Source organism: Phacochoerus africanus, chromosome 15 (assembly GCF_016906955.1).
Source record: "Phacochoerus africanus isolate WHEZ1 chromosome 15, ROS_Pafr_v1, whole genome shotgun sequence".
In the NCBI taxonomy this organism is placed as follows: domain Eukaryota; kingdom Metazoa; phylum Chordata; class Mammalia; order Artiodactyla; family Suidae; genus Phacochoerus; species Phacochoerus africanus.
The window spans coordinates 124924682-124947426 of NC_062558.1; the positions used below are offsets into that span (position 1 = coordinate 124924682).

The 22745-nt window shown below is 49.5% G+C and overlaps 1 protein-coding gene across 2 annotated transcripts in view; it reads left to right on the forward strand.

The window, feature by feature from the left end:
- Positions 1 to 22745, forward strand: part of VWA2 (von Willebrand factor A domain containing 2) — a 45135-nt gene that overhangs the window by 15424 nt on the left and 6966 nt on the right. For both annotated transcript variants that reach the window (XM_047762110.1, XM_047762111.1), the window contains exons 5-9: positions 4186 to 4295; positions 13131 to 13325; positions 17550 to 17683; positions 18288 to 18420; positions 21317 to 21372. In XM_047762110.1, the coding sequence (XP_047618066.1) occupies positions 4186 to 4295; positions 13131 to 13325; positions 17550 to 17683; positions 18288 to 18420; positions 21317 to 21372 (628 nt within the window). The remainder of the gene's footprint in view (positions 1 to 4185; positions 4296 to 13130; positions 13326 to 17549; positions 17684 to 18287; positions 18421 to 21316; positions 21373 to 22745) is intronic.

The window sequence follows — 22745 nt, forward strand, 5'->3', positions numbered from 1 at the left end:
TCTGGTTTTGCTGCTGCATTTTCGTGTCATTGTCTTGTTACCTCCATACACAAGGGATTTGATTTGCACCTTATTTTACTTGCCGGGAAGAAATTTTCAAGTAGCTGTAAAGGAAAGCTTTTTATGGAGGCTCTGCTCTTGAGGTGGATTGAAGGCGTTTGAAGTCTCCCTCTGGACACTTAAGCTGAGAAGTTCACTTCCTGGCTCTAATATCATGGTTGCGGCAGAGTGATTACAGTGTGGTGAGAAATCTGGGCGGGCTTGCTTCTGAGCATACAGTAAACTGAAGATAAAAGGTACCCATTTTGTTCCTAAACTGCCAATTAAATTAAATGCCTAAACTACTGACTTAGGCTGTTTCCATCTTGTTTTGTTTTGAAGTTGGCTCCTTCCTGTTTAATTCAAGTAAATACACCCAGCTGTTGGTCTCAAGGGCGTTTTTAAAGTCATTCATTCACATGGTTAAAAAAAAAAAAAAAAGGCAGTGAAAAGTCTCCCTCCCATCCATTTGTTCAGCCCCCACACCTGCTCTCCTGAGCATCCTTACAGAATCCCTTCATGCAAATACAAGCAGTATGAATGTATAGTCTAATTTTTGCCCTTTTTATACACACTCTTTTACCCCTTGCCTTTTTCTCTTCGTGTTCTCTTGAAAGTCTTCCCATCTCTAGGTAGATAGGTAATACAGGTATTAATATAGGCATATGTCCTTTTTTGTTTGTTTTTTAGGGCCATACCCATGGCATATGGAAGTTCCCTGGACTAGGGGTCGACTCGGAGCTACAGCTGCCAGCCTTTGCCACGGCCACCACAGCAACATGGGATCCAAGCCGTGTCTGCCACCCACACCACAGCTCACAGCAATGCCAGATCTTTGACCCACTGAGCAGGGCCGAGGATTGAACCCATTTCCTCATGTATACTAGTCTGGTTCATTACTGCTAAGCTACAACAGGAGCTCCCATATATCGTTTTTTATAGCTGATTAATGTTCCATTGTAGCAGTTTACCAAGGTTTAATTAGCCAACCCCATATTGATGGGCATCTGCTATAACAAATGTATTGTGAGCTTGTAAAGACATCATTTCACACATGGGGAAGTATAGTTGTCAGATGAACTCCCAGTGGTTCCACACCGTAGTAATTTTCAGTAAATATTGATAAATTACCATCTATGGATGCCAGAACATTTATGTTCTTACAGAAGTGTTTGAGAATACTAGCTTCCCCCTGCAAACTTCATATCTGGCATTTTGCTGCATTTCAACATGACACAGTCAAGCATCTTTTCTTTCTTCTTTTTTTTTTTTCCTTTTGTCTTTTTGTTGTTGTTGTTGTTGCTATTTCTTGGCCCGCTGCCGCGGCATATGGAGGTTCCCAGGCTAGGGGTCGAATCGGAGCTGTAGCCTCCAGCCTATGCCAGAGCCACAGCAACGCGGGATCTGAGCCGCATCTGCAACCTACACCACAGCTCACGGCAACGCTGGATCATCAACCCACTGAGTAAGGGCAGGGACCGAACCCGCAACCTCATGGTTCCTAGTCGGATTCGTTAACCACTGCACCACGATGGGAACTCCAAGCATCTTTTCTTATTAAAGACGCATTTTTATATTTCCTGTTCTGTGATCTCTGTTTATATCCTTTGCCCATTTTTCTATTGGATTGTTGGTCTTTTATATGTCAATTCCTAGACACTCTTCATGTGTTTGGGAAATTAACTGTCTCTGACATGAGTTGCAAGTAATTTTTCCTTTTGTTTTCATTTTTTTGGTTGAATTATGGTATGTTTGACCCTGTAGAGTATTTCTTCTTGTGGTCAGATTGATCAGTTTTCCTTCACAGTTTCTGGATTGCAAGTCATAGCAAGGACTTTACTACTTTGAGGTTACAGAGGTATTCTCCCAATTTTTCTTCTAGAGCTTTTATGGTTACATTTTTCACATGTAAATCTTGAAACCATTTGCAGTTTATCCTTTGTTCTTTGGCGGGAGGCTCTCCTGTTGTTCTTTCTGACTAGACCATGTTTTTCCCACTGGTTTGAGATGCCTGCTTTATCACATGCTAATTTCAAGGGAGAGGTCTAATCGAGAGCTACAGCTGCCAGCCTATGTCACAGCCACAGCAATGCCAGATCCGAGCCACGTCTCCGACCTACACCACAGCTCATGGCAATGCTGGATCCTTAACCCACTGAACGAGGCCAGGGATTGAACCCACAACCCCATAGTTCCTAGTGGGATTGTTTCTGTTGCACCACAACAGGAACTCCAAAAACTCCTTTTTTTTTTTTTTTTTGGGTCTTTTTGCCTTTTCTAGGGCCGCTCCCATGGCATATGGAGGTTCTCAGGCTAGGGATCGAATTGGAGCTATAGCTCCCAGTCTACGCCAGAGCCACAGCAGCGAAGGATCCGAGCCGTGTCTGCAACCTACACCACAGCTCATGGCAATGCCGGATCCTTAACCCTTTGAGCAAGGCCAGGGATTGAACCCGCAACCTCATGGTTCCTAGTTGGATTCGTTAACCACTGAGCCATGACAGGAACTCCAGAAACTCATTTTTGAGATTCTGTACTACTCTGCTTTCCAGTGTCCATCTCCCCCACATGCCCATCCAGGACTTACATTTCTTCCTACTTAAGATGCCCAATGGCTCCTCCTCAGAACCTCCTGTGGGAGGAAAGTCCAATGGGCCGTGCTCGCTGGGAGCAGGTACAGCCGGTCTGGTGTGGCCAATAGCTTTGTTGGGCTCCCAAGCACCAGGCCTGCTCAGGGCTCAGCAGTGAAGGAATTCACAGAGCAAGCAAAAGTCAGAGTCATTGTTTAAATATGACTCACTTGCCGCATTTGCAGTCCTGGCCAGAGAATAGTAACTGAGAATGTAGTTTCTCCAGAAGTTTTGAGGGCCAGTGACTGGGTATAGGGGTTAGGCCCTCGAGATGAAACTTAAATGTTTGAACTCGTCTCTACTTGACACACGCTTTTTTTTCTTTCTTTTTCTTTTTCTTTTTTTCTTTCTTTTTTTTTTTTTTTTTTTGCTTTTTAGGGCCACACCTGCGGCATATGGAAGTTCCAAGGCCAGGGGTCAAATTGGAATTTCAGCCACCAGCCTACACCCCAGCCACAGTGACGCTGCTTCTGAGCTGCGTCTGTGACCTACACCACAGCTCACAGCAACTCCGGATCCTTAACCCACTGAGCGAGGCCAGAGATTGAATCCGCATCCTCATGGATACTAGTCCGGTTGGTAACCCGCTGAGCCACAGGGGGAGCTCCCGGCACAGGCTCATCGTAAGGGTCCAGAGAATGACTTTACTCAGTTTCCCTTCTCTGGTTTTGCAAGGTGTTGGGTTTTCTCACCTGGCCCTCTGAATTAGGATGCAGAATCTGGAATCACCAGCAGTTCTCACTCTCTCTGCTACAGAGGAACTTCAGCTCCAATATTGCTTGACTCCAGTTAGGGAGCTGCCTGTCCCCTAGTCTGACTGTGGCCTGGGAGTCTGAACCTTCCCCTAGCTTGGCAGGAGCAGGCCTGGAAGGGCTGCTCCCTCAACCAAGGATGGGTGGATGGTGGCTACGATTAGCCATGAGCCTCCAATGATGGTGGCTGTGTTTAGCTTCTGTGATGTCCCTGGTTGGGGGTTTTGCTGAAGGCCTGTGCTGGCTTTAAAGAATTCGTAACTGTTACTGAGCCTTAGTGAAAATCACAGACAATGGCCAGGCTCCCTTTCTTATTAGCTCTGGGCCAGACATATCCTCTGCCTTTTGGTATTTTTGTATTTCTCCAGCAATGATGTGGGTATGAATAGCATCTCCGTGGATGGAATGAAATAATGGGTCGAGGTGCTTAAAACAGCGCTTACCTCTGGGAGGCAGTCAGGAAGTGAGCAGAGACCCTGAAAGCGCTCACAGCTCAGTCCAGAGAGCTGTCAGAACAGAGACCCAATTGTGGAGGGCAGGGCAGGACAGGGCAGAGCCGGCAGATTTGACTGTCTCCTTCCAGATTCTCCTTCCGGCCTTTGGAACTTCCTCTTAGGGAGATGAGAGAAATACCAGCACTGGTATTTGTGAGTGGGCAGGAGGCAGGGTCATTAACCTTTCTCATTAACCCTTTTCATCTCCTCTTGGGGATGTTTGTGACTCGACCCCGCTCTCGGCCCCTGGCCCCCTGTCTCCCACTGCAGGTCAGAGTGGGAGCCGTCCAGTTCGGTTCCACTCCTCGGCTGGAGTTCCCCTTGGATGCATTTTCAACCCAGCAGGAAGTGAAAGCAGAAATCAAGAGGATGGCCTTCAAGTAAGTACGATCAGGGTTGGGATGAAGCTGGCTGACCTTGGAATTGCCTTTCAAGGCTTGGGCCGCCTCTTGACCTCACACAGAGTGAGAATTCCCTTCTCAGGGCTGCCCCTGATCGTGACACATTGATGTCCCAGGTGGAAACTTAAATGCAAGTTTAAAAAAAGACAGTATTTCTTGTTATTGTATGGAGTTGTCGGTGGCCTGGGAGAACGGGCTTGTAAAGGTGAAGATGGGCTAAAAGTGTGGGGGTGGGGGTGGGGTGGGCAGGAACCCTAGGTCCTTCTCCCAGTTCTGTCCCCGGTGACCAAGCAGCTAGAAGGATTCAACACACTTCTCAGAGCCTTTTTTTTTTTTTTTTTTGTCTTTTGAGGGTTGCACCCGTGGCACATGGAGGTTCCCAGGCTAGGAGTCCAATTCGAGCGACAGCTACCGGCCTACACCAGAGCCACAGCAATGCCAGATCCGAGCAGCATCTGTGACCTACTCCTCAGCTCACGGTAACACCGGATCCTTCACCCACTGAGCAAGGCCAGGGATCGAACCCGCAACCTCATGGTTCCTGGTCAGATTCGTTTCCATTGGGCCATGAGGGGAACTCCAAGCCTCCTTTTTTTTGATCTGGAAAGAGTAAGCGCTCCTCTGTTACTGAGAGTGCTTGAAAAATGGAGACTAGCTGTTTGTGTGCTCACACGTACACACCCTATAAGTATATATAGATAGTGGGTCAGTTTTACTCACATTCTATGTCGGCTTATGTGTATATATGCACGTACATATGTGTGATACATATATTTTGTGTATGAATATTTTTATGTGTATCCTATACACACCCACACACACAGCTATATGGATAGGAGTGTGTGTTATACATATATGTGTACACACACACACACACAGTGTTCTCATAAGCCCTCGCGGATGAACTTGCTGGATCCTCTGTGGTCCCTGCTGCCCCTTGCCGTAGTGTCTACTGAAGTCCCAGTCAAGTCCCTAGAGCCAGCCGTGTTTATTTTACGTTGGAGTATAGTTGATTTACAATGTTGTGTTAGTTTCAGGTATACAGCACAGTGATTCGCTTATACACGGACATGTAGCCATTCTTTTTCCGCGTCTTTCTCCACACAGGCTATTACAGAATAGTAGCAGAGGTCCCTGTGCTATGCAGTAGGCCCTTGTTGATTAGCTCTTTTATATGTAGTAGTGTTTATATGTTCATCCCACAGGCCTCATTTATCCTCCCCCCACCTTTCCCCCTTGGTGATGATAAGTTTGTTTGCCAAGTCATGAGCCTCTTTCTGTTTGGTAAATAAGTTCATTTGTATCCTTTTTTTTAAGATTCCACATATAAGTGATATCGTAGGGTATTTGTCTTGCTCTGTCTGACTTAGTGTGATCATCTCTAGGTCCATCCGTGTTGCTGCACGTGGCATTATTTCATTGGTGTTTATGGTGGCCTGTCATTCCATAGTGTATACATACCACATCTCAATTATCCATTCCTCTGTCAGTGGACACTTAAGGTTGCTTCCATGTCTTGGCTGTTGTAAATAGTGCTGCTCTGGACTTTGAGGTGTGTGTGTATCTTTTCGCGTTTGGATTTTTTTCCAGATAGATGCCCAGGAGTGGGATCGCTGGATGATATGGTGGTTCTATTTCTAGTTTTTAAAGGAACCTCCATACTGTTTTCCATAGTGGTTGTACCAATTTACATTCCTACCAACAGTGTAGGAGGGTTGCTTTTCTCCACACCCTCTCCAGCATTTTTTGTTTGTAGACTTTTTGATGCTGGCCATTCTGACTGGTGTGAGGTGGTACCTCATCGTGGGTTTGATTTGCATTTCTCTAATAATTAGCAAGATGGAGCATCTTTGAATGTGCTTCTGGCTATCTGTATGTTGTCTTTGGAGAAATGTCTTTAGGTCTTCTGCTCATTTTTGATTAGATTGTTTTTTTTGAAATTGAGCTGCATGAGCTAGCTATCTGTATGTTTTGGAGATTAATCCCTTTTTGGACACTTCGTTTGCAAACATTCTCTCAGACCCTTATGTAGGTTGTCTTTTACCTTTTTTGGGGGGAGGGGGAGCTTTTGTCTTTTTAGGGCCACATTTGTGGCATATGGAGATTCCCAGGCCAGGGGTTGAATCGGAGCTGTAGCTGCCTACCTTTACCACAGCCACAGCAACGTGGGATCCAAGCCGCATCTGCGACCTACACCACAGCAATACTGGGTCCTCAGCCCACTGAGTGAGGCCAGGGATCGAACCCCTGTCCTCGTGGATCCTGTTGGGTTCGTTAACCACTGAGTCATGTTGGGAACTCCGGGTTGTCTTTTACTTTTGTTTATGGTTTCTTTTGCTGTGCAAAAGCTAAGTTTAATTAGGTCCCATTTGTTTATTTTTGTTTTTCATTACTCTAGGAGGTGGATCCAAAAAACATTGCTGCAACTTAACATCAAGGGTGTTCTGCCTATGTTTTCCTCTAAAAGTTTTATAGTCACCGGTCTTACATTTAGGTCTTTAATCTATTTTGAGTTTATTTTGCAAAGGCCAAAGCTGTGAGATCCATTTATCAGCCTCAGACCTCTCTCTGTAGGCCCCCCGTGCTCTCAGTAGTACCCACACTGGGCACAGCAATCTCAGGCTGTTTATCTTTCCTTTCCTCTGCCCATGGGTGCTCTGAACAGAATGAGGGGCAAGTTATTTATAAGAAAGTTCAAATAAAAAGCATATTAATAATTTTTTTAGGAGCTCCCGTCATGGCTCAGTGGTTAACGAATCCAACTAGGAACCACAAGGTTGCAGTTTCGATCCCTGGCCTCGCTTAGTGGGTTAAGGATGCAGCATTGCCATGAGCTGTGGTGTAGGCCAGTGGCTACAGCTCCAATTCGACCCCTAGCCTGGGAACCTCCATATGCTGTAGGAGCGGCCCTGGAAAAGGCCAAAAAAAAAAAAAAAATTTTAAATGATATTAATATACATTGACCTTTCCCTGTTTCCTTGGGGCCTCCAAGAAGAGTTCCTATTGAGAACAGTGGTGGCCTCGCTTCTGTATCGAGGCCCTAAGCACACTGAGCTATACTTGTCAACGTGGATCTTTGGTCAGATGGTCTGAGTCGGAATTGCCTAGGGAGTACGTTCAAGTGCCTGGGCTCTCCCAGATCGACCACATCACTCTGGGCAGTGCTGCTTGGAATCTGCACTTCCAAAAGGTCTCTTCTCTCTGCCTCCCACCCTCCTGCCCTAGGAGTGTTATACACACTCACATTTTTAAGCAGCTTTCTTGAGATATAATTTAAATACCATGAAGTTCACAGACTCAGTGTGTACAGTTCAATGGTTTTGAGTATATTTGCAGGGTTGTGCAACTATTACCGTAATCTAATTTTAGAACCTCTTCATCATCTCAGTAAGAATCCTCCTAAATAGACATTTCTCCAGAGAAGATACATAAATGACCAGTAAGCACATGAAAAGATGCTCAATGTCATTGGTCATTAGGGAAATGCAAGTCAAAACCATAATGAGGTATCATTTCACACCCACTAGGAAGGCTAAAAGGGAAGACAGACAGTAACAAGTGTTGACAGGGATATGGAGAAATTAGACCCCTCCTATGCTGCTAGTTGGATTGCAAAATAGTGCAAGCACTTTAGGAAATGGTTGGGCAATTCCTCAAAATGTTAAACAAATAGTTACCATGTGTTCTAGCAACTCTACTCCAAGAGAATTGAAGACATATGCCCACACAAAGCCTTGTACACTGATGTTTGCAGAAGGGGTATTTCTAATAGCCAAAATATGGAAACAATACAAAACTCCAATGGATGAATGGTTAAATAAAATGTGCTTCATTCATCAAAGCAAAAATAAACATGGAGTTCCCATTGTGGCTCAGCGGAAATGAACCTGACAAGCATCTATGAGGACGCAGGTTCGATCCCTGGCCTCACCCAGTGGGTTAAGGATCCAGCGTTGCTGTGAGCTATGGTGTAGGTCGAAGACATGGCTTGGATCTGGTGTTGCTGTGGTTATGGTGTAGGCTGGTGGCTACAGCTCCAATTTGACCCCTACCCTAGGAACCTCCATATGCCTAGGGTATAGCCCTAAAAAGACATACACACACAAAAGCAATGAGGAACAGACAGGACTACATTAAACTCAAAACCTTACACACAACCAAAGAAACAACAAAATGAAAAGGCAGCTGACTGAATTGGAGAAAAGTTTTGCAAACCATGTATCAGTAAGGTGTTAATATCTAAAATATGTAAAGAACTCATGCGAGCAGTAACAACCCAACAGTCTAGTTAAAAAGTTGGGCAGAAGAACTAAGTAGACATTTTTCCAGTGAGGACATCAAAATGGCCAGCAGGCAAGTGAAAAACACACTTAGCTAAAACATACTACGTGGAAGAAGCCAAGACCTAAATGGCCACATATTATATGATTTCGTTTATATAAAATAGTCTGGAGTAGGCAAATCTGTGGAGACAGAAAGTAGATTCATCATTGGCAGGAGATGTGGGAGAGGGAGTGGCGACTGGCTGCTAATGGATGTAAGGCTTTTTTTTGGGGGAGGCGGTGAAGAAAATATTTTGGGCTTAGTGGTGATGGTTGTGCAATTTTGAATTACACTAAAAACCACTGAACTGTGTGTTTTAAAACGGTGAATTCTATGGTATGTGAATTGTGTTACTATTGATATAATATTTGATCGTTAAACTTTTGTGCCCGTTACATACACACAAACATTTGCAGAAGAAGTTACCTACTGTTGTAAATTTAGGACTGAAAGTCAAAAATGATTGGGTGACTTTGACTTAAACGACTCCGCCTTGCTCTCATGTGGAAAATGATGAGCCAGTTGCAGGGATTTGGTACCGAGAGGCACTTTTTAGAGCTCACCTGGTGTCTCTTCCAACCCCTTATTTTCTGGAGGAGGTTGCTGAGGTCGAGGAGGGGCAGGTGACAGGGGATTTGGCCCGGACCACAGGGTCGCACTGCTGGTCCAGTAGCCCCCATGGGACTGTCCTTTCCCACCTCACCCCACCCTCCCCTTCTACTCCCTCAGTGATGAGTTGAGCCTCTTCTCAGCAGGGTCGAAAGTCATAACTACAGGCTGGAGCGTATGATTCACGACCCAAGAAGTGCAGAGGCGCACTGAGCATGCGCCTGATGAGGGCCCTGTGGGTGGAGGAAGGGCCTCTTTACTTGTCTGGACAAGGTCACCTCTTCCTCGGGGACGTGTGTGGTTGGCCCTTGGGTATCCCAGGACGACTGTAAGACAACAAGCAAGGAAAAGAGGCAGTAACTGGTTCTTTGGCTTCGGTCTTGGGGTCACCGAGGACACCGAAGATTAAGACACTCTGTCACGAATCAGAACAGAGGCATGTGGGCCGAATGGGATCAACACCCTCCCCAGAGCCCTTCACCCCTTTTCTTTGGGGGCAGTTTGAAACTCTGGACTGATGAGCACAGCTCTACCCAAAACCCATTTCACTCCCCTTCCCAGACAAAGGCAGTCCCCTAAAAGCAGGTTTTGAAATGGCTAAGAAACCAAGGTCACCAGCCACCTTGCTACTTTGTGGTAAGAAATACTGCCATCAGACCTCCCAATGCTGTACCTCATGGTAACACAAAATTGGTAAAATGCAGCCAGCAATTGGCTCCCAAATGCCTAGAACCCTGGCCAAGGAGCTATAACAAGCTTGTTCCATCATCTCATTAATTTCACCATAGCAAAGCTTTGCGTTTTGTGCGATTAAATTTTTTGGAGCCCATCTGTAGCTTTGTGAGAGTTATACTGTGTTAGGCTCTGCAGAAAGAGCACACACCGTTTCACCTTAGCCCAAAGCCTTTTATAGCAGCTTAGTCCCTTAGTCCAAACCCCATTAACATTTTTGTTTGTTTGTTTGTTTAGGGCCACATCCCCGGCATATGCAATTTCCCAGGCTAGGGGTTGAATCAGAGCTGTAGCCTCCGGCCTACACCATAGCCACAGTGACATGGGATCTGATCCACGTCTGCGACCTATACCACGGCTCACAGCAATGCGGGATCTTTAACGCTTTGAGTGAGGCCAGCAATTGAACCTCTGTCCTCATGGATACTAGTCGGGTTTGTTACCACCGAGCCATAATGGGAACTCAGAAACCCCATTCACATTTAAATATCATTTTTAGAATAGTTAAAATGACAAAGCACTTTGCTCTTTTTTTAAAAAAACTTTTACTTTGGGTGTGTTTTTCCATAAAGCTGCATTATTTTCCATGGGGATCCTTTTGAATGGTTATGTAATACTGCAGTGAACTGAGCTATTACAGTGTGTTAAATCAGTCACATTTAGGTTGATTCCAGGATTTTTGTGCATTGCCAAAACCATCACCACCACCACCAAAAACTCCTGTAATCACCATCCCTGTACCTGTAGTGAGTATTCTTATGAATTACTTGTCACGTCTGTTCCATGCACTACCTGCATCAGAATCGCAGGAGGTGGAGGTGGGGAGACAGGTTTAAATAGAGATGCTCAGGCCTGGTCTCACACCCACCCATATGGACTCTGGGAGGATGGAATCTGAGAATCCCCAGTATCAAGTCTCCTGAGGTACTTTCATGCTCATCAGAATATGAGACTAAAAAGATAAACTTCTTGGAATAGGCTGCTAGTTGGTTCATTAGAACTACCACTGATGGAGTGCTTACTAGGTACCAGGGGGCACTGGGCCCAGCATTCTGTTAGGTTCCCTACTTTAGCAGGTGTTACAGGAGTCTCTGGTTACGTGACTTTGCCCAGCTCAGCTGGCCAGTATGTCACAGCTCTAGGATCTGTGTCCTTGTCCTTGCAGTCCGTGCGTTGCTGTCAGCGGACATAAACAGCAGCCTGTCTGTGAGCCTTCACTGTCTGCCTAGTTTAGTCCTGTTGGAGAGAAATTAGAAACATCTTCTGGCTTCAGACATCCGGGTCTGGAGCCAGACACTGAGCTCAGAACAGACTCAGCTAGAAACACTGCACGGAATAAAGAAAGTGGAGGGAGTGGGGTTTCTTCTCCTTTCCCAGGGTCTAGGAGCTGGCAGGACTCTTACCTGAGCTTGGTTGGTCAGGGTCAGAGGTGAGCAGGTCAGGTGCAGGGGTGGAGAGGGTGGGCGGCCCAGGCATTTGTGTGCCGAGGCATGTGGGGTGTGGCCTGGTCCCTCATGTCCTTGAAATTAAATTTCCCTCTGACCACAGGCTGGTGGCTATGAAGAGGGGGGCCCAGACCCACTCGGGAAATCTGGATTGAAAAGGAAAACCAAAGCGTACCTCTGGAGGGACCGAGGGCAGAGCTGTGTGAGAAAGGAGAATGGATTTGGGGACCACAAGCGCTTTTTCTCCGATCCCGAAGCTTTGAACCCCTAGGAAAGAAGTACTATTTGGATGGGTGGGGAAGGGCGCTGTTTTGAGGAGAGAAGGCAAAGCCTAGCTGGCAAATAGGTAAGGATACAGGGCCTCAGCCAGAGCCATGGGGAGAGTGCCAGGAGGAAGGTGCCTGGAGCGCCCGCTTTTGGTGAGTGGGGTTTTGTGACAATTTAGGCAGAACTACAGAGTAGGGGTCAGCAAGTCTTTTCAGCAAGGAGCCGTAGAACAAATATTTTAAAGCTTTGCCGCCACGTGGTCTCAGCATTGATAGTGCGTAAATGAACGCGCCCCCGTTTTCATGCCCATTTGGCCCACAGGCTGTAATTTGCTGGCCCCTGGAGAGGAAACGACCACTGGCTTTGGAATCAGCCTGGCTGGGTTTAAACTCCAGTTCTCACCTCCCCTTACCTGGTGAGGCAGGTGACTGGACAGGCCGTGTAATGCGATGGTTAGGAACTTGGGCTCTGGAAGTGGAGGGCTCAGGGTTCGAGTCCTGGCTCCACCACTCACGATCTGTGTGACCTCTCTCTGGACTTATGTATCTCAGAGCTGTGCTGAGAATGGTGTGAGCCAAGTACCTTCACACACACACACTCTCTCACAGCTCAGTGGTGCCAGGCACGTGGCCAGTGCCCAGTTAATAAGAGCAGTTAGTGTTACTGGTCTCTGAGCAGGGGATTCCTCCTCGGCTACCGTCCATGGACAGATTTGCCTAAAATCTATTGTGGTGAGTCCTTCTTTTCTGCCCAGTTGACACCCAGAGCTGGCAGGCCTCCCTTTGAGGACTTGTCCACCAGCATTCTGTGGCAGGATTTAGTAGGGATTCTGCACTAGGATCCCAGGCTCAGGCAACAGTCTTTATAACTGGGCCGTGAGCATTAGAGCATCTTGGCATCCTGATGAGATGGGACCATCTTCACCTGCCCTGATATGAAAGGAGTCAAATGATTCAGCCTTTCAGCACCCAACCCTGAACTTGGAAGTGGGCCAGAAAGGCCTGATCATGGAAAGGACCCTCATCAGACCTTATATGAAAGCTCTGTCCTTCATGTTCATGGATTCTTAGGCAGCTCAGTTACCTGCTTTCCCACTTCGGGACATACTGACCTATAACAAGAAGGGCGTGGCACAGGGCTAGGGGCTGGGTGTTAGATGGGGTAGGAATTGTCCCCCAGACATCTGTGGGGAGAGAAAGCAAATACACACAGCAAGAATGGCATTATTGCATAATACAACAGCTGGGCAGTGAGTGTCCAGGGGAAAACTCCATTTCTCTTTGCCTTGCTATGGTGTAGATGGGGAGGGGGTGACGTCTCATTGCTGGAATTGTCCCTTTGAGCCTCTCCTGGGAGAAGTGTCATTTCAGGCTCTCATTCCATCTTCACCGCTGGAGGACTGACTCGTTCTTTGCTTTTTCCTTCTCGGTGAGCTCAGAGGAGGGCGCACAGAGACAGGCCTTGCTCTGAAGTACCTTCTCCGCAAAGGGTTCCCTGGGGGCAGAAATGCCTCTGTGCCCCAGGTCCTCCTCATCGTCACCGACGGGAGGTCCCAAGGGCACGTGGCCGAGCCTGCCGAGCAGCTGAAGCAAAGGGACGTCACTGTGTTTGCCGTGGGGATCCGCTTCCCCAGGTAAGAGACTTGGTCACCCTGGGTCAGCCCTCTGGGTCAGCCTGGGGACGTCATAGCCGTGGAAAAGAGGGGAGCTGGAAAGCCATCCTGGTCCTTCCAGGATCTGTGTTTCCCTTGCTTTGCCATATCGTCTGTCGCCTGCGCACCGGGAGCTCCAAGTCTTTGTGAGTCTGAGTTTGCATCATCTTTAATTTAGTCCAGATGGTTGATTTCACATGCCAGAAACTTTATTTAGACAGAAGTTGAAATTCATGGACACACCTCACTGCACTGAGTGGGTCAGGGACTTCAGTGCCATTAAGATTCTTTCTGTCTCCCAGTTCCACTGTCTGTGCCGTTTGCTCAGCCTGATTCTCTCAGGAAGCTGGGACTGTGGGTGTGGACAGCTCCCCAGCTCACATCTTGCCATGAGAAACAAAGACTCATTTCCCCAGTTTCAAGTTGAATAATCCAAGAATGTGTTCTGCTTAGTCTGTGTCCCAGACCCACTCCTGAGACCAGGAGAGTGGAGGTCCATGCCTGGCTGCCCCCTTCTCTAATTCCATTTCTCCAGATGCTGAAATAGGCCTTCCTAGAAGAGAGGGGGCACAGGTCCTCAATGCTCTCAGCCCTAAAAATGGAGAAGACCTTTGGGGCTGTCATTGTGGGGATCGAGTGAAGTGACTCCTGTCTGGGCACCTCGCTTTTGCATAGAAATCTCTGTGACTTTTAGTGTAGTTGTTCCTTGGTATCCAAAGAGATTGGTCCTAGGGCTGCCATAGATACCAAAACCCTGGGATGCTTATGTCCCTTAGTTGCCCCCCATATCGGTGGATATGGAACCCAGATAGGGAGGACCAACTACGTTTTTTATTCTCTCAATCAGTAAACATCAGTTGTCTTCCTTGCACCAAACACTATTCTAGTTCTCAGGTGCAGAGACAATACAGAACTCTGCCCTCCTGGAGCTTCTGTTCTAAGAAAGGAACTAGGTAACAAGCAAGTGAAGGGATAAATAAGTAATACAATTTCAGGTGGAAATAAAATGCAAAGGACAAAAATAAAATTGGTAAGAGGTTACGGAGTGGTGGGCACGGAGAGGACAGCTATTTTCTTTTTTGTCTTTTTACAGCCTCACCTGCAGCATATGGACATTCCTGGGCCAGGGGTCAAATCAGAGCTGCAGCTGTGCCCTATGCTGCAGCTTGCAGCAACACTGGATCCTTAACCTACCAAGGAAGGCCTGGGATTGAACCCGAATCCTCAGAGACCACGTCGGGTCCTTAACCTGCTGAGCCACAACGGGAACTCTAGGACAGCTATTTCAGACAGGGGGTTCTGGCAAGGCTCCTTTGAGGAGTTGGTTTTTTGAGCAGAAACTCAAGTGAAGTGAGGAACAAGCCTTCCAGATAACAGGGAAAAGAGGAGGCAAGATAGGCAAATGGCACGTGCAAAGGCCCTGAGGCAGGAGCAGCTAGCTTCGTGTGTTAGAGAAACAGTAAGACAGCCAGGGAGTGGCTGGAGCCCAGCAAGCAAAAGGTGAATGGCAAGAAATAAGGTAGAAGAGGAGCCAGGTCTAGAGACTTGTGAGTTCCTGTAGAGACTTGGAAGTTTGTTGTGAGTAGTCTGGGAAATCTTTAGGGGCTTTGGAGCAGGGAGATTCCATGAATTAGCTTATATTTTTAGAAGATCACGCTGGCTGCCAGGTAGAGAATAGGCTGGTGGATGGGGCAGAGGGAGAAACAGTAAGAGGGGAAGTGGAGACTCTCGTTAGGAGGCTTGGGAGCAGCTCACATGCAAGGTGATGGTGGCTTGTAGTAGGGAAGCAGCTGTGACCCTGCTGAGGCGTGGTTGCCTATTGGGCAAGGCAGACCAGTGGCACGACCAGCTTCCTGGATGTGGGTGTGTTGAGAGGAGAATCGAAGCTTTTGGCCTGAGCCCCAGCATGAACGCTGGTGCTCTTTACTGAAATGGGAAAGACCAGGAGAGGAAGAAGGCAAACGGAGTTCTGTGTCAGCCCCTTCTGAGTAGAAAAGCTGAGCAGGGAGGTGGATATAAGAGAACCCAGGAGAAAGGACAGGCCTTGAGACTGAAATTGAGGATGGTATTTAAAGCCTGAATAAGATCACCTGGTCGGAGAGTGCAGCGTGAGAAGACGACCAGGGACCAGCATGTCCAGGTCAGAAAGAGGAAGATGAGAGGAGGCATCTGAGATTGCAGGTACTGCAGGGCTGTCCTGCACTATGCTGTGTCCTGGTGGCAGTGGTGACCACTGCTGTCATTGTTGGCACTGCCAGTAGGTTGGTATTAAACACACGCTGCCTTTTCATTGGCTCTTTCTGTGTCCTCAGATATAAGGAATCTAAGCCCTTTGAGAGAGGAGAGGGGACATTGCTTCACGGCTCACTGCCCACCCTCGTCCCCACACAGTGCTAAAAAGAGGGCCTTGCATATAGTGATTGCCCAAAGGTTTGTCACGGAGGATGGAATCTCCTACAGGGTGGAAATACTGGCCTGTGCCTGGGCTTTTTCTTCAACTACTAGCTGGACTAGTGCTTCTCGAACTATAAAAAAACAGACAAAATTGGAGTTCCCACTGTGGCACAGTGGGCTAAGGATCCAGCGTTGTCTCTGTGGTGGCTTGGGTTGCTGCTGAGGCTCAGGATCAATCCCCAGCCCAGCACAGTGTGTTAAGGATCATAGGTCACAGTTGCACCTCAGATTCAGTCCCTGGCCCAGGAACTTCCACATGCCATAGATGTGACGACAAAAAAAAAAAAGACAAAATAGAAGTTCAGATGCTTATTATTTGACCCAAGAGACATGCAGTGATTCTGATAAGTTGCCATACAATTAGTTTCTAAATGCTGTTGTCTGTGCTTATCAGATTCTGAATCAGGGTGAAACAGTTTGGGGACTGCTCTGGCATCCTTTGAGCATCCCTGGCTTAGAGAAGTCAAGAAGCTATTGCCCAGGAGAGAGGGGCCATCGCCCAGATCTGAAGGGCTGAGCTGCAGACACAGGAAGCCTCTGAGGAAGCCTGCTGGGCTCCCAGGCCCACCTGACCCCTCCCCCCACCATTAGCAAGAGGCCAGCCTGCTGTCGACCAGAGGTTTTCCAAGTGTGTTCCTCGGACAAGCAGTATCAGCATCACCTGGGAGCTTGTGAGAAATGCACACACGTGGATTTCAAATCCGAAACTCGAGTGCAAGGAGGCTCAGTCTGTGTCTTCTGGCCCTCGGTGATTCTGATGCCCGCCCAGGTCTGAGAACCACTGCAGCGGGCAGCATGAGGCTCTGCCTGAGAGTAAAGCCTGCTGCTGCTTCAGATTCCTTTAGTGTATATTGAGCCGCTTCTCTGATGGTCTCACCTCTGGCTGAGCATCTGAATTACCCAGGGAGCTTTTAAAAAGGTCTCTTTGGGGGCCCGGGGAGCTGCCCACCCAATGCTAATGTGAGCTGGGAACTGAGAAGCCCCTTGGGTGTTCCAGGCGCTGTCCTAGGTACTAGGCAAAAGGTGGCTTCACAGAATGGAGAGTTTTACATAAGGGAGTCTGGCGATACATGAGGGTTTTGCCATATTGCCAAACCGTGGTCTGTTTTGGTGAATTTTTGACGGGCAGGATGCTATATGCATTACTGACTGTCTTGTCTTCGTAAGAACAGGTTTCTCACCATCATTTAACCCTTTCTTCCTGCCTGAGGGGAGGATAACCTGCACACTGTTTCTGTTCTGGGTGCTAGCAGTGCCCTCTGGCTGTCGAAGTCTGCCAGCTGCCTCCTCTACAGGCCCCACGTCGCTCGCTGGCCTTTGAGCTCTTTCCACTGCTTGGGATTACTAGCTGTTCCTGTGTGTTCTTCCCGTGCAGTCACCCAGAACCACTTGCCTTCATTTCCTTTCTGGTTAAATTTTTCTCACCAGCTATGGGTTCCAAAACCAGACAGCTAGATCTGTTGGGACTGTGTCTTAGATAAGAGCTGACAGCTCAAGTGCGAGGCTACCCTCCGAGGAAATCCGTCCACTATAGCTTGTGCACATCACGACCCGTAGCTGAGGTCTTTCTCTGGCCCACTTCTAGCCTTTACCTGCATCCTAGAGGGCTGAGCTCGCAGCAAAGTGGCTCCTGCGTCAGTGGGTGGCAGGGGCTGTCTCCGAGGAGCCCAGCATCTGGGAGGGGGTGGGCAGGAGGTGGGTGAGTGCCAGCCAGTGAGCTATAGTGACTTCTCCGCTGGGGCCGGGGCACAGGTGGGAGGAGCTGCACATTCTGGCCAGCGAGCCAACGGAGCAGCACGTGCTGATGGCCGAGCAGGTGGAGGACGCCGCCAACGGCCTCTTCAGCAGCCTCAGCAGCTCTGCCATCTGTACCGTCACCTCTCCAGGTGAGTAAGAAGCTGGAAGGAGTGGCCTTGCCCACACAGATGTGGGGTGGGGGTGGGGAAGGATCCCCAAGGCCAGAGGTCAGGACTCAGGAGACTCCCCAGAGAGGAAGGGCAAGAGGAACGGGCCCCTGCAACTTGGCCCTGGGGCCCTCTGCTCCACTCTGCCCCCCTGTGTCAGGCCCTATGGGGTCTTTGGCTGGAAATTCTGAGCTTGTCTCATAGGATAGAGAGGCTCGGGGCTCAGGTCCCAGATCTGGTGGGGCTCCCATGCCTGTATCTCTTGCTTGGGAAGACGAGCCAGCTCCCCCGCCATGGTCATCACAGGGTGGGCTCCATCTGGGGGTGAGACCCCTGTATTCATAGTCATCTTTGTCAGGGTCCACCCAGGAGCTAGAGTGAAGTGTTTTATATAAAACATTCACGTGCTCACAGGATGGAAGAGCTGGGTGGGGCGGGGCCTGTGCAGAGGAGATGCTCGCAGACTGGCTGCCCCTCCCCCGAGTGCTCTGCGCAGCAGGAACCAGGGCTGAGGGTGGTACAGCCACAGGTCGCACAGGAGGCATAACCCTGTCTTCCCCATCTCGCCCGTGCGCGGCGGACACAGACTGCAAGGTCCAGCCTCACCCCTGTGAGCGCAAGACGCTGGAGACGGTCAGGGAGCTTGCCGGCCACGCCCCATGCTGGAGAGGATCTCGGGGGACCGACGCTGTGCTGGCTGCACTCTGTCCCTTCTCCAGGTTCGTCCAAAGGTCTGGGGCCAGAGCCTGAGGGCACAGCCTGGGCAGGGATGGCCGAGTCCTCATGAGCTACAGCCATGGAGCATGTGACAAAGATCGGAGGAGACCTGGGAGGAAGCCAGGCACAGAGCTCTGGGACACAGGCAGAGTCCCAGTGACTCATTGTCACAGTCTTGTAGACATACCCCCTAGGCGCCCAGGGTGAGTGATGGGGGCAGAGTCACGGCCATTCTGGAAGGCTGGTAAGTCAGCCGAAAGCTGGTCCCACAGAGAAGTGGTCTGGCTTTGGGACAGTGGTCCGGTAATTTGGTTCCTCTGAGCACCAGTTTCCATATTTGTAGGGGCTGAGTGAGGCAAGTGGCTCAAGATCCTTGATGAATTCCAGTTGTGGAGGCCGTGGGGGCTGCTGGATTCAGGACGGAGCTCAGGCATTCAAGGGGCACCTGCTGCCCGGCTGTTAGCCACTGCCCTGCTAATCCGGACACCCCTGGGCCTGGGCCTGGCCTCGGCAGTAAGATCAGAGCACGCACACAGCAATAAGTGGATTGGCCAAGAAGCCATGGGGGCCGTGCTGGGCCGATACACAGTCCAAACGCCATCCCAGCAGGGAAGAGCTGTGCCCTGCATTGGGTCACAGGAAGTGGGGCCTCAAGCCCTGTTGGGGGCTGCTAGAGGCTCTCTCTGAACCTGAGCTTTTAAGTGAAAGGAGGTAGTTCTTCATTCCTTGGTGAACACGTGTAAATGCCCACTCTGAGCCACACAGTGGGCAACGAGGAGATGGCATGGTGACTCATGACTCCAGAGAGAGCCTTCCAGGTGCTGCCCATCATGGAGAAGGGGCTACCTGAGCGGACTGGAAAGATGTGGGAACCATCCAGAGGCATCCAGAGCCAGGAGCCTTGGGAGAGGCTGGGGGGTCGAGTACACATCATGGCTTTGTGCTCAGACCCTGGAGGCGCCACTGCTAATGAGCTGGGAAGCCCCTGCTGTCTATCTCTGTATTTAGAAAGGGGGTGATAACAGGACCTGCCCCAGGATTGGTGGGAGCACACAGGAGTTAATATGTAGAACGCACTGATACTGCGGGCTCCTAGAATAATGCATGTTGTAAGCTTTTCATCAATCCCCTCATTCAAGAAATACAGGGAATTCCCACTGTGGCACAATGGGATCAGTGGTGTCTTGGGAGTGCTGGGACTCGGGTTCGACCCCCAGCCCGGCACAGTGGGGTAAGGGTCTGGTATTGCCGCAGCTGTGGCGTAGGTCTCAATTGCAGCTCAGAGCTGATCCCTAGTCTGGGAACTTCATATGCCTCAGGGTGACCACAAACAGAAAAGAAAGAAAAAGAAATAGGCTCTTCTAAGCTCCCAGAACTTCCCCAGGTCCTGGGGATTCTGCATGAGCACCTCACAAACAAATCGGCCCTGGAGAGCAAGAGGCAGCCATAAACACAGTGAATACCTTAAGTGAGCTCTTAGGTGGCGCTAAGTGCTGTCGGGAAAGAACGCAGGCTGGGGTTGTGGTTTTGTGACAAGGAAGGCCTTGCGCAGCATGTGGCATCTGAGTCCAGACCTGAAGGAGGTGGAGGACTAGCTGAGTACAGGCCATGGCCTGTGGACAGTGTTTGCTCAAGGCTGGCTCCCTGTGCAGGCTTGGGTGGGGAGGGCAGGGCCTGTGGAGCTTTCTGGGCTAGGACACGTCATTTTATGAGGCCACTGGGAGTAGATGCAGAGGGGGAGAAGAGTCCTCGGTAATGAGCTGGTGGCTCGGTCAAGTTGATGTCAGCAACCCCTTGAGTCCTTAATAGACTTGGCTTTTATCCCGAGTGGATGTTTTGCCTCAGGAAAGACCCTGCCCTCAGGTGAGCCCATTGAGCTCGCCTGGCCCTCAGGTGGGCAGCCCTGGCTGGAGTCTCACTACGAGAAGCCCTCTCAGAAAGTTTGAGAGAACTTTATGGCCAAGGACCAGAGAGTCTCCTTAGATGACGCCATCTTTAGAGCTGCCACCAGCCAAGAGGGCAGACTTTCTGCCCAAGGGACAAGGAGCCCTTCCTGCTGCAGCCGCCCCATTGCCCTACAGACTTAGGAGAGCAGGGAGGCCCAGGGGGCAGGGTGCCTGGGCTTTGGAGGTGGGGCTTGGATCCCAGCTCTGCTGCGTTCTGATAGCCGTGTGGCTTTGGGCAACTTAACTCAGCCCTGTGAACCCATTTCCCCATCTGGAAGAGATTACTGACTCTTCAGGTAGCTGTGGACTTGAGGTGACAATAGGGACAGCTGGAGTATGGAAGCCAGCACAGGAATGGTGGCGGTCAAATAGACCTCAGAGGTGGAGATGAGTGGTTTGCAAACCCTCCTGAGCTGCGGAGCCTTGTGTGGACACTTGTTGTGCAAACCAGAAAAAGCACATTCGAGGTGGGGGCTGAGGCACCGGGGGAGCCCTGGACACACCATCTCCTTCCCTCTCCGCTGAGGTTCCGGGGAAAGCAGCTGAAACCTACAGACAGAGTGACTGCGTAGAAGAGGGAATTGGAGATCAGAGAAGGAGCGTAACTTGCCTATTATCTAATCTCAGTACTTCCTGCGCCTGCTGCATCGTGTGGGGCCCAGAAAGGAACTTGTAAGAGAAAGCTGCTCCCCTAGTTCAGAGTATTGGACATGGATTGCTTTAACTTCTGAAATGATAACCAACTGACAGTATCTTTTTTTTTTTTTTTTAATTACCTTTGAGTAGTTTGAAACACCTCCCACTCTCCATGCAGGTAAAAGTGGGGTAGAATCAAGAAAGAAAACAGTGTCTTGACTCGCTTCTGCATCGGCATCCTCTGTCAGCTCTGAGTTTCTAAATCACCTCTCCTGTTAAACTTCTCATCTCTACCATTTGCTTCCTTGGGTTGTAGCTGGAAGAGAGTGTTCTTATCTCACCCTGCCACCTGCTACAGGACTACCTGCCCAGGTACAGTCTGCCTCTTGGCTTCTCCTCTTCTTTCTGGCCCTGGGACTCAGCTGGCTCCCAGGGGCATTTGGACTCCTGGGGCAGAAAGGGGGGTTGTTGGGCCCAGCTCCAGGGTAGAGAGACGTGTTCACACCGTACTTCTGCCTCCCTCGTTCAGTGGTGCTTTTTCACCGAGGATGGGGTGAAGGCTTTGGAATGACTTCCTTAACCAGGTCGCCTTGCGTTGACAACAGGCAGGGAGGGGCTTGCACTGAGCACCAGCTTTGCACACAGCCTCACATCCAGCACCAGACTCTGGGCGAGACACCTGAGCCTCACTTTCCTCCTGTGTAAAATGGGGATAATGTTTGCCCCATGTCTGGACCCCCCATTTCCCTGCTCTGGATGATAGGGCGTATCTTGCCTGGGATCCTGGTGAAGGTGCAATAGATGATGCTCCCTGGGGGGCTTCCTCAGCCACAGAGTCCCATGCAAACAGGAGGACCGGTCAGAACCATTAAGATCATTCAGCCGGGCTCCCCAGTGGGCCCTCCCTGCTCCTCGCCCAGGGTCTGGTGCACGCATGGACCCAGGAGCACAGACTTGCACTGCAGTGTGTTGGCATCAGCCCTCGTGTGGATTTGCTACGCCTGATGAGGTCAGGAGCCTGCCCTCTGAAGGCAGAGCAGCGAAGGGCTTTATGTGCATCTCATATTAAAGTTTCAACATTACTGACCTTCAGCGAAGGGCTTTATGTGCATCTCATATTAAAGTTTCAACACATGGAAGGAACTGAAGGTGGGGTTGTTTCTGCTCAGAAATAAAAACTCAAGGACTTAGGGTTTTGGAACCTGCGTGACCTGGGTTTGAGTCCCAGCTCTGCCCCTTTCCGAGTCTGTGACCTTCAGGACATGATTTCTGTTTGTTGAGTTTCAGCTTCCTGTCTGTGACATGGGGACTCACAGTGTCTGCTTCATCTGGTTGAATGCATGAAGCAAGATCATGCCCGTAGGACTTAGCACAGTACCTGGGCCCATAGTAGCTGCTCAGGGAAAGGCCACTGTTGGTGGTGTTACAAGCACCCAGTTGTTTCCACGAAACTCCAGCTGACAGAACTGCAGGCCTAAGTGCCCAGAATTAACTCCATTAATTCCTCCTTTACAAAAGCATACACTTTAATTACAGTGATGTGACTAAGTAATAGCATCATATTTTTAAAGTATTGAGGGTCCAGACTCCTACACATAAATTTGGGGGAGGGACACAGTTAAGTCCATCACACAGGTTCCCAGTATCAAAGCCAGGAGCCAGATCCCACCGGACCTGGGTAATTCACACAGGGCCCTACTGAGCCCACCACTGAGTGTCTCTTCCCACCCACGCCCTGTCCCCCT